Below are 17933 nucleotides of genomic sequence, written 5' to 3' on the forward strand. Positions count from 1 at the left end.
TGTTTAAGACAAATAGATCATAATAATTCACTTCAGGGTGTTCAAGAAACATCACTTCCTATTTCTCATCTCCAACTGGTTTGGTTGATATTTTTAGCATACTTGCTCCACGTAGTGTTTGGAAAGAGAAGGAACAACATGCTTAGTAAAATGCCATAGAAGGTTTAGTGCTAACTTTATTAACCAAACATGGTATCATTAAAGAAGGAATAAACCTGATACATAATCCAGAAAAATCATGTTTATTGCACGAATAAAATTATCAACACTTTAATTACACAGTTATTTGCGTTTGCCAAGCCATTGCATTATTCTTGCCTGGGGTTTGGCTAGTAGAACTTGAACTGGTTTTGAGGGAAGAATTGAGGGGAAGGATTTTAGGACAAGCTAGGAAATATAGAGGTATGTGTGTATATAGTTTTGGTTTAGGAAGAATGGCAGATCATTACAGAGGAGGAAACTGCAAGTAGGAAAATTGCTAAAGTATTTGATTTGTTTAATATTTGCATTTCCCTAATCGTTTAGAACTATCTAAGGTCTACTTAAATTTTAACTTAGTTCAGAAAACTATCTGATTGGTTCTTCTATTCTTAGGTATAAAATAACTATACATTTTTAGAGATGTTTAATAGTTCCTGTTAAAGGTTAAACTCACATGATTAAGAACTTTCTAGGAAGGAAGTTATATTACACAAGAATCTGAATGCACTTAGTTCATAATTTTATAATAATTTCATTTGGATTAGTTTTGTTTCTTATAGCCAAACTATCAAATAGGGGATGTTAGTAACTGCAATATAGAATAAGTACAACATGTCATAGCATGTCAGACTGCCATTGGCATCACTGCATTTTACCTCTGCTGAATACCAATGTACTTCATATCTCAAATATATATATGTGTGAATATATATATAAAACTTTAATTGCATTCTTGAAATTGATGGGAGAATTATGACAGAGGATTTAGCTCGCTTTCTGACGTGTGGTATTCCAGTCCAGTCCAGAAATACATGAGGCACAAGCGTTTTTTTTTTTTAAAATCTTTCTTAATAGTTCTGAAAGTTTTTCTGAAACAGGTGCACCTTTGGATGGAAAACCATATAGGAACACAGTTTAAGAATCAGTTGTTATGTATCCTTTCCACTTGGGGAAAAAATTCTGGTAAGACATGTGTGACCTTATCCAAAGGTTTGTGCTTGCTAATATCTGAATAATTCAGAGAGAATAAATTTAGTAGACTTTCTCTGATACAGGCATTATTTGTTTTTAAAGGTCATATCTTTGACATCTACAGCATCCATCCAACAAGAGTAGCTTGAGAGGAGGAAAATACTTGAAACCTACTCCACAATTTTAAACTTTCCCCCCTGTTTTGACATGTTTAAAACTTTATTTTTTTTTTCCTTCTAAATCTGCCTCACAAAAATATCTTATTGAATCAAATGTCTCTTGTTCAGTTTTGTCTATCACAAATGTAACTATGCTCTGGTGCTCAGGTGAAATGAGTTCTCTGCTGTTGCCCACTGCTACACCAGAGTTGAGGTGATGTAAGAAGGCCATGGCTAATGCTTCTCTCTGACAGTGATATTTTTATTTTTATAAAACCAGCTTTATTCCTTGACATAAGGGAGAAATAAGACAGTGATATACTTAATGTACGGGGAAAGGATAACCACAACATACTTTGTGTTCTATTAGATGTTACCTAATACCTTCTAATAGTTTGGGTAAAAGGAATAAATTATTTAATGATATTTAATTGCATTATTGACAGAAATGAAGTCTTTGGTGTAGGAGAGTGGAAGTAACTTTTTTTGAGTCCCCCTTAGTATGTTCTTTTCTGTATACTGCATCCCTCAATCAGTGTCCATCAGATACCACTAAGCTATGTGAGTCTGGACTTGAATGAAACAGTAAGGGAGAACATAGGTTACTACTTTGTAAAAGCAAAGACAAAACCCAATCCAAACCAAAACAAGAAAACCCCACAACCCAAACTAAAACAAAAACCCAAACAAAAATCAGTCTGAGTGTCAGGGAGTGTAGATATTAATGTCTAGCATCTTTCTTTTTCAACTAGGCTGAATTAATTCTCAGATATCTAAGGGCAGCTACTAACACTTGTAGCTAGCACAAAGATGATGGATGGAAAAGTGGTCCTGGGGTAGAAATTACAATGGTCAAGACTTTTCTAGAATATTCTGTCCATGATTACTCTCCAGCTCAGGAGTGTTTCTTACAATTTACAACAGATTGTTGGAAAGGGAGGAGTGAATCATCTTTCAGTCTGGAAGATGGAGATAATGAAATTAATTTTAATGTCCAGGATAATATTTGGCTTATTTGTTGCTGAAAACCTTATCTTTGCAATCCTTACTTCCCTTTAGACAGGCATGATCTATAGTGGGAGGAGTAATACTGCCTACAAAGCATGCTCAGGGAATGAATTTAGATTCCTGAAGGTGATGTTTTGAGCCAGAGCTGTGGATTTACATTCTAAAAAAGAATTCTTAAATGTAACCTTTTGCTGCTGACAGATGTTACTGCAAGGATTCTACTTCATAAATATTTTATTTGGAGCAGCAACCATAAACATCAAGTGGTCTGTGAGAAGGAAATTTAAATTACTTAAGTCTCTGATCGTTCTTTCCTTGGTGACAAGTATGGAAGAGCTTAGGCAAAAAAATCATTATAAATCTTTTGAATTGTTTATAGGATAGAGAATGTTAGTATGTTTGATCACTAACTAGATAAAATTATTAAAAAATTTTTTGTCATATTACAGAGCTCATCAATATCTGTTAGATTATTTTCCTATTCCATATCCTGGTTATTCATTAGTACTCCTTAAGCAATTTAGGTCATTTAGGTTAATTTTAATAGAAAAAGTAATGCCTTTTCTTTCTGTTTTCATAGGCACATGAAGAAATACAGGAGTCACAGATTAGAAAGGGACTCCTGGAGTCTAGTGCCAGCTCTTATGTCAACTCATCAAGTTCTGTCTTAAAACTGGATAGAATATTGTCTCATGATCTTTGACCTATTCCAGATTGCTCTACTATTCAGTTAACCAGTTGCCTTCTTTTTTTTCCCCCAGCATTGCTATTAAAATAGCTGTTCTATGCATCTGTTCTTCCCCTTAGAGTTTCTTCCCCAACATTATGATTGCATAGCATTAATACCCACTCACTCTTTATTTCATTGACAAAAAAACCTCTGAACTTAGTCTCATCTCTTAGGTACAACCTCTGTTTCATGGATTGTCTTAATGACTCTCCACTGCTTCCATTGGCATCTGTTCTTCGAATCTATGCAACCAGTCTTACAGATTAAACCTCCAAGACCTTGAATAGTAACAGGGCTTTACTTTCTCTAGGAGAAATACTTTGACCCATGCATTATAAGATTAGCATTTCTTTTGTCTCCTGCATACTCACTGTTTTGTCACTAGGTGTAGTACTGCCATGTTTTTCTCTCACTAATTTTGAAAATATCCCAGATTTTTCACCTGAATTCTTAAAGAACCATAAGTAAATAACTTCACACTTTGTACTACTAAGCTTCAGGCATTTTTTTCTTCTCTACTTCAGTCTCACGGTGATTTAATATTCAGTGTGATAATACTTTTGTAAGTGCATATTTGTTGTCTGTAGTGAACCTTATAGGATTTTTTGATGTAAAACTTCTAGCAGATTCTGTTATCACTTGTCAGATGCCCCAACAAAAGCTGACTGCTTCTTGGGAATTCTGTGTTTATTTTTAGTTAAACAAAAACAAAGCCTGCTTTTACTTTCTGACTTCCTGAGCTCTGATCAGTTGAAATTCTCATTACGAAAAAGACTTATTTTTTTTTCTTCTTAACTTTGCCAAGCCTCTGTACAGTGTTAGAACCTGCCCAAACTTGTCAGAAGTCTAAATGCTAGTAAGGCCTGATTGAGCTGGGTGCTAATGGTTTAGTAGTAATGAAACCACCTCTTCAGCTAAAAATATGATGTCATTGTGTTCTAAACGAACTCATAAAAACTGATGTTGAATACTAGGAGCTTCATATAAAAATAGATCTCTGACTTGGAGACTGGAGTTCAGGTGTTAAAAACCCCTCTAATTTTTCCCCTCTGCATTCTAAAACCTGTTCTGAAAACAGTTCTGCAAGAGTTGTTGTACTTAATTCTGTAGGCCCCTTCAATCTCTGGCAAATGGGATGTGGAAACTGTGCCTGTATTCAGCTGCTTCTTCTCAGTCCTGAATCCTAGTGAAAAACATATTTCTGTAAGCTGATTAAACTTAGACATTGTGTCATGACTAGAACCAGCTGAAGTAGGAGGACAGTAACTTCTGGCAAAAGAGGGACAACTATCTGGGAAATAATGACACCCTAGATAAATAAAGTAACACTTGTTAAAGTCATCATTTGGAGCTGCAAGGTTATTGCAGAATTAGTCAGCAGTTGTGCAGTGGTCTTCTACTTTAGCAAAAAAGTTAATTATCATCCTAAACTGCTGTTGCCTAAATGGAGGACTTCTATCTCATGTTTAACGAGTGGACACTAAAATTCCCTAAGTACTGAATTTTGTGTAATACATTACTCGAAGCCTGAAGAACGCATCTCCTGGAAATGCCTTGTTCTGCCTCGACTCTGTAGCTCAGTATCCAGCCTACATAGACCATTGGGATACAAAATTAAGTTTTCTTCTGGTGTGAATCACATTTTCCTGCTCCACATTTTGATAGATGTTACACAGATCGTGGTGATAGAAATACAGTTGGATTTTAAACATGAGCTTTCATTGTGTTGATAACATTCTCCTGTCTTTGGAGAGATTTTGTACTGAAAAACTCCCACAAAACACTGGAATTTCAGGTTCAATTTTCCTTTGTTTCCCGTTAGGTACTCTGTTGTGGTGTACAAAATCTATTATTGAGACACAGTTATTTCTCCAGCCTTGCTGCTGGAAGTATTTCTGTCAATAAATGGGTCCTTTTTCCTGCTTCAAATAGAAATGCTCACTGGTGTACTAAGTTCCCATTCTGGACTTTTTCCTTGGTTTAAATAATTGTCATAGAGTAGTCCAGGGAGAATATTATACAATACAGAATGCAGAACAACAAAACAAACTAATTCTTGAAATGCTTTGGTCAATTAGCTAACTTAAATGTGAAACTATCTTAATAGTTGACTATTTTCTTACTGAAAATAGTCCTCGATTTCAAATGCATACATTCTGTCGCCAAAAATAGTTTATCACAAGGGGGCACCAAAGATTCTTCTTACAGAACTTTAGCTATTTTTCTCCTGCTTTAACCCTTACATGCTAACTCAACATCACAAGTGCAAAATGTTTTGAATAGCTTAAAGCAAGTGTGGCTGTAATTCCTACCCCCAGGAGCTGCATACCAAAATCTTCAAGAGAAGAGTGGCATCCTGGGAAGCAATTCAGATGGTATTACTTCTCCTGAGCCTCCTTTATGGGGTGAAGCTGTGCTGGGCACACAGCCAGGTCCTACTGCAACCAGGCAAGATCGTAGAATCATAGACTGGCCTAAACAGCGCCTGCTGGCCCAGTTCCTCTCTCAGCTATGGGCCTGAATCATCTGGCAGTCTCCATGCCAGCCTGGTGTTGGCTACAAAATGCAAGTTTCTCATGGAAGAGTTGAAGTATTTGAGAATTGATAGTTTCAGGAGCCGCATGCTCCGAACTTAATTTCCCAATGACAGGAAATGTATTTGATAATAAAATCCAGTCTAGTTTTACAAAGTATGGATAATCTACAAGTGCCTCCTCTATCAGGTTTTAAGTGATCGCAGAAAAAAAAAAAAATCTTATCATACGCATTCTATTCATACTTAATTGATGTTCTGATTGCTTTAGTGAACAACAAAGGGAAAATACTGACTTTATAAATTCAAAATTTGGAAGGGGCTAAGTATTTCCATGTAAGATATTTTAAACAATATTAGAATAGCAGTATTTTTTTAGTTTTAGTCTGTTAAATGAAAACTGGGTGAGGATGTGGGAACTTAATGTTTTTTATTCTTTAACTAGGTAGTTCTGGAGTCCAGGAGTGAAACAGGTAGGAAATTAGAATACAAAATAAAGCTGTAATTTGGTATGATTTTCTAAAGCATTACTGAGATCTTACGGAACATCTATTAGTTATGGATTCTTAGACCATTTTTAACACTTCCTGGTTTTGGTTTGTTTGCGCTCCCCCTCCCCGCTCCCCCCTCCCCTTTTTTTTTTTTTCAGATGGATCAGTCTCTCAGTCTGCTTCACTATACAGCTACACAAGCAGCCATGGCAGTATAACACAAAAAGGTGGGAACTGATGGTCAGTGGGATGTACTGTCTCAAACATCACTGCTGCTATTCTCAGGCTTGACGCCATCAATAATATCCTGCATCAATATCCTAGTTCTTGGCTGGGGAATCCTGGGTTTGGGGACTGTTTTTGACATCTATTCCATTGTAAGAGCAGGACTGGAAATATGTGTATGCATTTCGTGTGTCTTGTTGGGTATATGCCACCTACTGCCAGGAGATAAACTTGTCAAAGGACATAGTTGGTACTTTTGGTGTATGTTATTCCTATCCACTGAACCTTCTTCATATGCCTCTAGTTGGCTCCTCTGTTGGCTAGAACACATGGTAAGCCAAGATCAAGTAACTGACCTGACTCTAATCAAGCTACAAGTAGACCCTGCCTCCCACCCCACCAAAAAAAAGCAATTGTAATAAAATTTGCTTGCACAACTAAAAGAAAGAAGTGGTGGTAAATTTGCAAAGCTTAAAGTAGCACAGCCAAAACGTATTACAAAATATGACTCCAGTTTATCTACATGAAAACCAGAGAATAGACAGTGACAATGTGGTCTTTTGTACATAGTTCCAACATTTATGATACACCCCTGATAGTGAAATCTCTGTGAGAAAAAACTGTCAGTGTTTCTTCTGATATGTATCTTATGGTTCAGCTGAAAACTATACTATGTTAACTGTAGTAGGGCTGCTAGCAACAAACTCTCTCTGCCTTGCTGTAAACTTATGCACCATGCCATTTAAAAAAAAGTCTTGCATTGTCGTTTGATTCCTGATTTTCATATTGTCTTCTCAGAATGATTTTATTTCTAATACACTTCTTTGAGCTACCACAATCCTGCTAAGTACTTTTTTCAATTAAGTCTTAATGCTCCTTTCCAAAATTAGAAAAGATAGCATGATGTTGTCCTAAGGTTCTAGCAGTTGTTTCTTAAGACATTAATACAAATTTCTGAAGGGATCAGATGACTGCAGGTATGAAGTAGGTAACCAAGATGTATGAGATAGCGTACTAATGCGTATCACAAATTGCTAAGTGGTCCTTCCAAATTCCGATTCACTTTCTGGGTATGCCTCTGTATTCCCTTTATCTTCTCCAAGACCCATACTAAGCAAAAGGAAATTAAACTTTAAATAAAGCCTTAAAACTTGATAAAACACTTCTAATTTTTCCTGGTTAGAATAAGATTGTTACAGGAATCCTTGGTCCCTTGGTGATGTGGACAAGTTAAAGAGTATCCTCCAGTGACAATCCAAATAGAGACTTCTGTAAAGGACAAGCTCTTTGGTCTTGCCCTTCCCTTTAACAGCTCCTTTCACTAGTAAAAGGTTTCTAATGTTGACAGACCAAAGCTATGTTGTATCTCTTCCCTTACTATTTAGCTCTTCCTTTTTTCCTTCTAAGCACTTTCTTGTTTTCCTCTTCAGGATTTTTTTTTTTCTTTCAGAATTCTTTTGTGTCTTCATATTTGTAATAACTGTTTTCCTGAGTGTCTGCATTAACTTTTTCTGACAGGCACAGAACTAACAGGTTCAACACACAGAGGCTGTACCACCACAACAGGCAGATTGTCATTTTGCTAACAGAATAATTTAAGGCATTTAAGGGCCAGCTGTCTGATGATCAGTTTGTGATTTCCTCTCAGGATCTAACTCCCATTTTGGCAGTTCTGCAGTCAATATTTAAACAGGTTTCCTAGCACCTGTTTCCAGGTTATGAGATTGCTGCTTTCAGATGTAAATGTGAAAATGTATGTGGCAGTCATCCAAAGAAGGAGGAATATTTACGTTTAACCACAGTTGGATTTCTGTGAAGATATTCAGGTATTAAAGATATCCCATGACGAAATGCCCACCTATATGTGAGATGGGGAGTTTCTACTGAAAATTAATGGGAAACAGTTCCATAGCTGTCCTTGGAGATCCCTCTAGATGCCTATCTGAACTTTTTTTTTAGTAGCATTTGTTACTTTTTGAACAAGTAATTAATTATGAGAATATTAATGACTTCACTGTGACCACTGCCAGGAATCAAGCTCAGGTTAGCACCTAAAAACACAAGCGTGCATTTGGATTTAATAAAGCAATCCAATTTATGTCTTTATTTGAGCAAGTTGCAAGGAGGACATTTGTTCAGCCAGCAAGCTGGCATAGCTTACATGCTTGTTTCTGTGAATGCGAAGTTGTCTCAGCAGTTTTGATCTGATTTGCCTGGGTGATGCTTTGAAACACTTTCCCTGGTAAATGTTTGAAAGCATACATTTCTGAGAAGTGTGGAGGAAGGTACGATGACATTGAAGTCTTGACTGAAAGTTCACTTCTCCAAATGGCTCTTCAGTAATAAGCAGAGGAGGGAGACGCCAACAAGGATGGAGAGGACCAATTTACATTTTCCTCCTGTTTGTCTTCCTTTGCAGATCTCTGCTAGATCACCACTTTCTCAAAATGCTAATAGTTTCAAACCTACTTGTAGTCTTTTTACTTTTTTTTTTTTTTTTTGGTCTAGAATTTTACTGGCATCACTTTTGCCAGAACTTATTCTCCATCCTGTCCAGCCATTCATCTTTTGTTACAAAATCAGGTGCTTTTTGGGATAGATCATGGTTTTGCCTATATTTATGAAACATTCTACAGGTCTGCAGTTCTGCTGAGCTAAATAATAATCACAATGAAAATACTAGAAGAGCATGGAATGAGAAAAATGTGGAAAAGGAGGAAAATGAGCTTAATTTTATATCTTAGCTTCCCCAGCTGGTGAACATTTAACTGGCAATATAAAATCAGGACTGAATTGCACACGCACGAAATATTTCACCTAAATGTATTGTTAACTAAGATAATGAGAATGTGATAAGGACTGCTAATCGATTCTCCATAAGACCTGATGACCTTATTCCAAAACACAATCTTTGAAGCACACTACAAAGAGAAAAAAGACCTAAGAGTTTTATACCAAAATATACCAGATGAAGAAGGAAAAAGGACTTTTTAAAAAATTGACTCGCTTCCAAACTTCAATTCTATCTAAGCTGACTTGTGACTTCCATTTCTAATATTTTAAAAAGGCGCATTTGTCATGTTTCTGTTATTTTCTAGACTAGTCTGTTTCAGTTGGAAGAGTCCCTACAGTGATCATCTGGTCCAACTGCCTGACCACTTCAGAGGTGACCAAAAGTTAAAGCATGGTATTAAGAGTATTGTCCAAATGCCTCTTAAACACTGACAGGCTTGGGGCATTGACCACCTCTCTAGGAAGCCTGTTCCAGTGTTTGACCACCCTCTCAGTAAAGAAAGGCTTCCTCATGCCCACTCTGAACCTCCCCTTGCGCAGCTTTGAACCATTCCCACATGTCCTGTCACTGGATCCCAAGGAGAACTCAGCACCTTCCTCTCCACGTCCCCTCCTCAGGAAGCTGCAGAGAGTAAAGAGGTTGCCCCTCAGCCTCCTGTTCTCCAGAACATATCAACACAGAGTCCTCAGCTGCCCATCACAGGACATTCCTTCCAGCCCTTTAACCAGCTTGGTTGCCCTCCTCTGGACACATTCAAGGACCTTCACATCCTCCTTAAATTGTGGGGCTCAGAACGGCACACAGTGTTCAGGGTGAGGCCGCACCAATGCTGAATACAGCAGGATAATTATCTCTTTTGACCGGGCAGGTGTGCTGTGTTTTCTTCAAAAATTACAAACAACTAGTGAAGTTTAAGAGAATGTTACACACCAAAGACAATGTCTAAACCTACATCAGAAAGAAAAAGGGGCAGAGGGAAAAGGAATGGAATGATCATTTGAAATCATAGTAAGTAGCTTGGTAATGAGATGATGCACTACATACAAAATGCAGTGCGATTTGTCTACCTGTTAGAAAGGTTTCATTTTATATTTTACAGGCTATCTTGTTATGCATATTTCTCTTACATGCATGCTAGGAATACTTATTTGAAATATTTAATAATCACAATAGAATGTGTTCTGATACACAGCACTAAGAAATCCTGCGTTTAAATATATGCCATTCAGTGTTAAGTTACTCTTTGTCATGTCTTATTGAACAGAATTTGCATAGATCACTTAGGACTAGTTAATACTAGTTAATACTTCATCAGAATACTGATCATACTATTTAGATTCTCCATAGCTCACTTAACTTTGAATCTTTATTTTTTACTATTTGCTTCTGTTGAATATGCTTTTAATACATATCAAACTTTTGGCTGAAGCATGTATCTTTGCTATGATATTATTTAGCTTATCTCTTACATCTTCAGAAATATTTTTCTTCTGTTAAGTGGAAAAAAAAAATCACAAAATGCACTCATAAAACCTAATCAGACAGCTAACAATATTCCACTGCAACAATCACAAGTGGCATTATTCTGGCATTTAGTAAATAGAGCAGTGATTGTTGTATTCAGGCAGGCACTCTCAGGTATGAGAATGCACATCTGGAATAGAGGGTGCAAAATGCTTTGTGTTTCTAGGACATGAAGCCATTTTCCCCGCCTCCATGATATTTGATTTACTGCTTGTTCATTTTTGAGAGTCATTAATTCCTGGACTGAAGCTGTAGTCTCTGAGCATTTGTTCTGTTTTTACTTGATCGTGGATTCCACCAAAGTAATGTATAAATTAAAAGAATCCTTTTTTTCACAGCTGAAGGGTATGGCTGCACATACTATACAGTTTGTCAAAGGGAGCACAAATGACAGAGTTTGCTGGGAATGGGAAGCTCTTGGTGCATTTTGGTCAACTTCTAAGAGCAGCTGATGGATTAGGCTTCTCAAAGGAGCCCCTCAGGCAACTTGCATATGTGACATCTTGTACAATTCATCCCAATGGGATTTATGCCAAGCTACCAAAATCAGTGCTGTTCTGGAAATAAGCAGCAGTAAAACCTTTGAGGGAACTTTCAAGCCAAAGATCTGAAAGTGTCTGAAGAATTTACGCAGCTCTAGGATCAGGTACTCACTAGGCAGGATGTCCTCAGATCCCAGTTGTGGAACACCTGAAGTTTTCTGAAATCCTCAGATAGGAGCCTGAATTCCTTCTTTGTACACAGCTTTCACTGACTGTACCAGAAATGTGACTTTTTCTTAGCTCTTGGAATACCTCCTCAAGCCAAGGAAGAAACTAAGATGCTGGGAGTAGGCTCTATTCTGTCTCTTAATGTGTCTTCTCCTTCTACCTATGCTATTTTTAAGCCTTCCCCCAGCTGGGGGAAAATGCAGCTGCCTTTGGATTTCAGCCAGGTCTGGGCCTTGGCAGCAGGAGGAAACAGGGAAGGCTGTTGCCAAGGCTGCAGGTTGTGTTTCTGGCACATCACAATGGAGCTGTTTGTACCTGTCAGGAAACAGCCCAGCTTTCATCTCAGCCTTAGCAATATGACGCTCCTCGACTTTTCTTACTTGACTACAGTGGAAGTTCTCTAGCATAGATAGGACTGACTTTGTTACTGGGGATCAAGCTTTACAGCCTGCTTACAGATGCCAATTATGTGATACATTATTTAAATCTGTTGGTTATTAGTCATATGGCGTGAGATCTTTTTAAACCAAAAATCCCACATGGCTGAAGGGCTTTGCTGATGTAGGAGAAGGTAGAATCCAATTTTGGACTAAAAACTACCTAGGTCAGCTGAGAAAAGAGCACTTAATTTCTTGCTGCAAATATCCTGACTTTCCTAGTTCACAGGCATCTCTTTGGGAGCCATATCAGCAGTGTGCCTGTGTCACAGAGACACCCCTAAGGTCCATTGAGCCGCAGGCAATAGGCTCCCAACAGACTTTATTTAACGAGAGCTGCTTAGCAGAAAACCAATTACAAACAGGGTTTATCCAAAATTATTCAGCACTTTGATAGTGTTATAAAACACAAGTTTGATACCAGTTAGGAGTTCGATTACTACACACACAACTCAAACTCAAGGGGATCAGATCCCAAAACAATAGAGTGATGATGCAAAATGTGTATCTTCCTGCTCTGTGTCAAAATGGAGACTCTCAAGGGCACCCAGACCGCTTCCCAGGTCAGAAAGGTGTCTCAGTCCCTGGGGAAGGGTCTTTAGAGGGCCAGTCTAAGGAGTCAAGCCTTTCACAACCCACTCCCGTCTCTGACAAACACCAGCTCCACGGGGGTGGCCAGTGGGCTCTATTTATACACTAGTTGAATCTGAGCTGTGGTAATTTATGGTAGTGGTCCAGAAACTTCTGTCAACCAAGCCGTTTCATTGGTTAAGCTCTGTGTCTGTTGGCCAAGGGCTGTGTGCATGACCGTAGTGGTCCCTCAGCCGTTTTCATGGGGGAAGCAGGGCAGGGGGACAGTGCATCTGGCCCAGCCTAAGCTGTGAGTGTGTCAGGGAGCTTTGCCTCAGCGCTGGAAGGATTTGCTTCCCGCTGACCTCACGCTGTGCATTGTTTGCAGTGCCATAGCAACCTGCCGTGCCGCGGGCCACGCCGCAGAGCCAGCCTGCCCTGCCGCACACCCGCTGTCCCCGGCCAGGCCCAGGACCTCCACAGCTTCTATTCTGGTCTGCAGTCAAGATTTCACCTTGGCAAATGAGGCCGTCAGCATGCGGGTGTGGGTGCCGGCCCTTGCGTGTGTAGGTCCAGGATGCGGTCGAAGCGGCTCACCACTGGTACGTAGCGCTTTCCACACAGGGCGACAGACCGAGTGTGTCAGACTGGGGTCTGACCCCAGGGGGTTGGCTCGGGGAGAGCGGTGGCGATGCAAAACAGGGAGGTTTTGAACGGCTAGGTTTAAACTTGCCCAGCAAAATTCAGCAGTCTGAAGAGAGAACTTTACTCCTTCCAAATGGCATCACAAAAGATGGAATATTATCCTAGAATGGGTGAGATTTGATTATTTTGGAACACCCATAATTACTTTTTTTTGGACTTTTATCATATGATTTGTAATGTTTGCTGTTCAGGCCTTCTAGAGTCTCATACAAACCTCTGCTTTGATTAAAACCAGTAAGCTTCTAGTAATCAATTTTGCAGAGGAAAGCTGACAAAAAGTTCACTGTTGTCTGAGAAATAATGTAGTTAAATAATACTTTAATTATATTTAAATAATTCTTGTGATAGTCAGCCTTTTTATGCACGGGTCAACGTTGCTACATGTTCTTGGAGTTTATTTTGTTTCCTCAGGCTGAGTTATTTTATTTCAGAATATCCAAGAAGGTTGTCATGCCTCAGTACTTTTTGTTTCTGTTCAGTAATCATAGTTAAGCAAGCTGGATTGTATTGCTTGGATAATGTATGATATTTCTCTTTTGTGTTTCAGAGCCTCCATGTATAACAGAAGAAGTGTTCGTAAGTATGGTTTTTAAGGCTTGATCATTTGTTTTGTCATGCAACTGTAGAGCTAAAAAGGCAAAAAAAAAGTTCTTGGAAACCGTTGTCTGGTTTCTCATTTCTTTCCTCTAAGTATGGAGTCTTGAGTAATTTCTTACTGTTTTGTCACACACAAAAACCCCTTAGTTTGAAAATAATTAGGAAAAACAAAGTAACAGGAAACCATGGAGAATAAGGCTGAAAACAGGAAGGAAGGAAGGCAACAATCAACTGGAAGGGTCAGCTTCATAGGTTTAAAAATCTTCTGCTTTACCTTTTGCTCAGAGCTCCTTGTAGTATTTTCCTGATGCTTGTCTTCTCATTTGGAAGGTAGATATTAACCTCATATGAAATTACACCTTAAATCTTGCAGCTTAGGTCACGTTTGCCTCTTCCCCAGTTTAGATATCTTTGTAACTGTGTATTTTAAGGTATAAATTTATTGCTATCCCTTTTGGGAGCCTGTAGGCTACTTTGTGTGACTAGGAATGTCTGACTCCAGGTAAACTTCACACAAGGACATGGAGCTGTCAGACCTCTATGTAGGATCAAGGTTTTATACTGACTTTAACTTTTGACATTTAAGGATGCCATTTATTATATATGTTTCAAGAGTGGAGAGTTATTTATCATTTTAGTGGGTGCTGCAATGTGAAATGCAAACCTTTCAAGATGGTGCCTCTTTTACTCATGTTCAGCATTTCCTTTAGCATCTAATAATATTTATGTGTTGCTGTACTTTTTTGTGATGGCAGTAATAGAAAAAGCTCTCAAATACTACAGATAAAAATTAATTAGGTTTGGTTCCACAAAATATCTAAGAAACGGTTGTATACCATTGCCAAAATGATTTATAAATTCCTTCCCATGTTAAAAGAGTGTCAGAAATCAGGCTCAGGATATTCCTATTTGTACACAAATGACAGGAAAGCAAAATTGCAGTTTTGGACCAATTTTTAGCAAACCTTGACCTCCAGTTGCAATTGTAAGGCAGCTTTTCTAGTCATAATTTGGACTGTGCAGCGGGAAAGATGGCATGGGAAGAAATGAAGCAAAATGCTTCCTGAGACAAAAATCTAAACTATAATATTGTATTTGCAACTTCATAACCTATAATGTGCAAATATGAAAGTGCAATTATGCTTTCAAATGAAAATCCTGACCACAAGAAAACCTTCAAAAACCAGATAAAAGTATATTGAGTATAGATGCAGTAAGATCAGTAAGTAGTAAAGCTTGCATTAATAAGATCATAAACATTTTATTGTTTAATCAACCACTGTGTTTACATTTCTTGCTGTTATATGGGACTACAGAGAATTATATCCTTGGCAAATTAAAAACACATGTTACCTGCATATTCTTAAAGATCTTATATTTCAGTCAGTAATAAGTGAAATTATTTTGAATGAGTCCTTTGAAACAACAAAATGTTTACATGGGGTATTGTCACAACTAGCTGTCTTCAGATTCACCCTTATCAGTGTCAAATCTAATTGTGCATTACCCAAACCAAATGTGGTGCAGACTGCAGCTTGTTTTTAATAATTTTTTGTTGTTGTTAATTGTGCTAATACTTGCTGAGTTGAGATTTCTGGATCTGATTGATTGCCTAGTGGCATTAACATTTTCTATTGACTTCAAAATGCTTTGGGTTAGACACTTGGGTAAATTCTGCTAGGGCAACGAAGCTGGTGCGTGGTCTGGAGCACAGATCTTGTGAGGAGCAGCTGAGGGAACTGGGACTGTTTAGTCTGGAGAAAAGGGGGCTGAGGGGAGACCTTATTGCTACTTGAAAGGAGGTTGTAGCATGGAGGGTGTTGGTCTCTTCTCCCAAGTAGCAAGTAATAGGAAGAGAGGAAATGGCCTCAAGTTGCACCAGGGGAGACTTAGATTGGATAGTAGGAAAAAAATTTTCATGGAAAGAGTTGTCAGGCATTGGAACAGGGTGCCCAGGGAAGTGGTGGAGTTACCATCCCTGGAGGTGTTTAAAAGGTGTGTAGATGAGGTTCTTGGGGACAAGGTTTGCTGCTAGTTATGGTTGGACTCAATGATCTTAAGCATCTCTTCCAACCAAAAGGATTCTACGATTCTATGATTCCTGCCTAATCAGTGCCTTAACATCTCTAGGTACATGATACTGCAGCTGCATTGGACTGTGGGTCTGTGATCCAAATAAAGTACAATCTCTGCAATGCAGAAAGCCTTGCTTTCAGTGTTGTCAGCATTTTCCAGGAATGAGCATGGACTTATTTGCCTGTCCTGTATCGGTCATAGCAGCAACCACAAGTGCTAAGGAATAAATATTGGCAGACTAAGGCTCGGCAAAAACTATTAGGTCTGATTCCAGCCTGTCATGCAGCACACAGGGGCTTTACTGGGTTCATAGGAAAGTAGATTAGCCCAAGATTTCTTCTTACCTAGGTACAAGCTATGTTTAATTAGGTTAGACACTGTGGAGTTTCGATCAAAGTACTGCCTGCCTACAAGTGCCACCATGTACACTGTACACAACCTTCCTCAGTAGCGTATTACAGTGCTATGAGCTTAACAAAGAGAAAAAGATTGTGTCACAGGATCTTTGCTGATATCAGCATTTGATTTAGGTGCATTTTCCTTGTGTTGCAAGGCAGAAATAATAGAATATTCAAGAAACCAAAACTATTAAAAATTGTTCAGAAGTCTTCATGATACTGAAGACAGATTTCTGAAGTCCAATGGAATAATGTTCTACCTTCTGTTGAATTGAAATGGAAGGTGAGGGTGGTGAGGATGGTATTTAGTGCAGTAGAAGTAAGACTGGGATCCGTATTTATTGATTTGTCAATAGCAAAAAAAAATCTAAAAAAATCTACATTTTTTTTGAGTCTTGTTAACAGGATTTAAAATGTAGGGGTCAGAAAGAGTCCAAAACCACCTGCAGGTGCAGTCTTCACTTGTGATGAAATCAACAGAAAGCTTCCCAGTGCTGCCAGATTCCAAGTATGGCATATACTTGGTGAGCTTGCTTGATGAGCCAAACTATACATCTGTGAATTCCGCCAAATCATCCCCAAACAGCAGTGTGGGTACAGAAATGGAGTTTGGTGAGATTTTATACTCCCCTCCTTCCCAGGAGTGAAAAAGAAAGGTATAATGTGAGGCACTTCTTGACTGTTAGATTGTGCACATTTTTTCAACAGTAAACAAGTAAATTTCCAGCTTTTAGAAGCTGTTTGGTTTATGAAGGCTTTATCTGTACATTTTTGGCAAAAGATTTACCTTCACATGTGTTTTTTATCACCTCAGTGATATGCAATGCCTAGAATATCACAGAGATGCAATCGTTGTATCAGAAGTGGGAAATAACATTTTGCAAAAGTTTGCATGTCATATCTTATGGAAAAGTAATTGTTTGAGGCAACAGTGCATTCAAACCACGTTAGCACAGGTTAGTACAAACCTTGCTTTGTGGTTTTGTCTCTCTGCAGGAAGAATTCTTAGCCACAGATGATATGCTTGTGGACTACTTTAACGAATTTTTGAGTCTTCCGGTAAGTACCTTACAGAAATTCATTGCAAAATACAAGAAACACCTTACTAAGATTAGTAGTAAAGTAATCCATCTTAGAACATTTTGCATTTTGCCACTGGGAAATTAAATAGCTTTTACAATATGTCTGTATTTTAGTGGTAGCAACTCTTACTGTTCAATGTTACTATCTGTCAGGAAAAAAACCACAGTACCTGGACTTGTGAAGACAGATTTTTCTCTTGCAAATTTATGTATTTAAATCACAGGGCACCAAAATACTATTAATAGGAAATGAAAAAGAGATGTAAATACTTATTTAAAAAGCATAAAGAGTCCACTTTTATCATGACATGCTGACGTAATAAATATTTGTCCTTTTACATTCTTCTGGGCATACACTCAGTGATTAATAACAAGTTTGCCTCGGGAAGCAACTCTCTCTTCATGGCTGTTAAGACCTCAAAGCTGGTGCTCCTTTCTTCTTCCTCTCCCATCTTCAGCTAGGATGCAGTCTTTCACTGTTTTCTTTGTGCTGATCCAGCTGCGGTTAAACCACCATACCCAGTAACCTATATTGAACCAGTTGCCCTATATTTTGTTCCATTTCCCCATCAATGACCCTGCCGCCCCACCCTCTCATGACAGGCACATGTACTGTCCTGCTCTCTTAATGCGGCAACTTCTCCCAACTTCATCTTAGTAGTCTCGGTCCTGACTATCTCCATTGTCTCCACCCAACAGGCTACACTATGAGAATATATGCC

The 17933-nt window shown here is 38.4% G+C and overlaps 1 protein-coding gene across 1 annotated transcript in view; it reads left to right on the forward strand.

The window, feature by feature from the left end:
• Window positions 1–12930: 12930 nt before the first annotated feature.
• Window positions 12931–17933, forward strand: part of RGS22 (regulator of G protein signaling 22) — a gene marked incomplete at both ends in the record, with an annotated part of 60039 nt that continues 55036 nt past the window's right edge. Inside the window, 3 exons of the mRNA XM_080364113.1 lie at window positions 12931–12955; window positions 13606–13634; window positions 17126–17188. Coding sequence (XP_080220239.1) covers window positions 12931–12955; window positions 13606–13634; window positions 17126–17188 — 117 coding nt within the window. The remainder of the gene's footprint in view (window positions 12956–13605; window positions 13635–17125; window positions 17189–17933) is intronic.

This window comes from Nesoenas mayeri (assembly GCF_963082525.1).
Source record: "Nesoenas mayeri genome assembly, chromosome: 2".
Classification (NCBI taxonomy): domain Eukaryota; kingdom Metazoa; phylum Chordata; class Aves; order Columbiformes; family Columbidae; genus Nesoenas; species Nesoenas mayeri.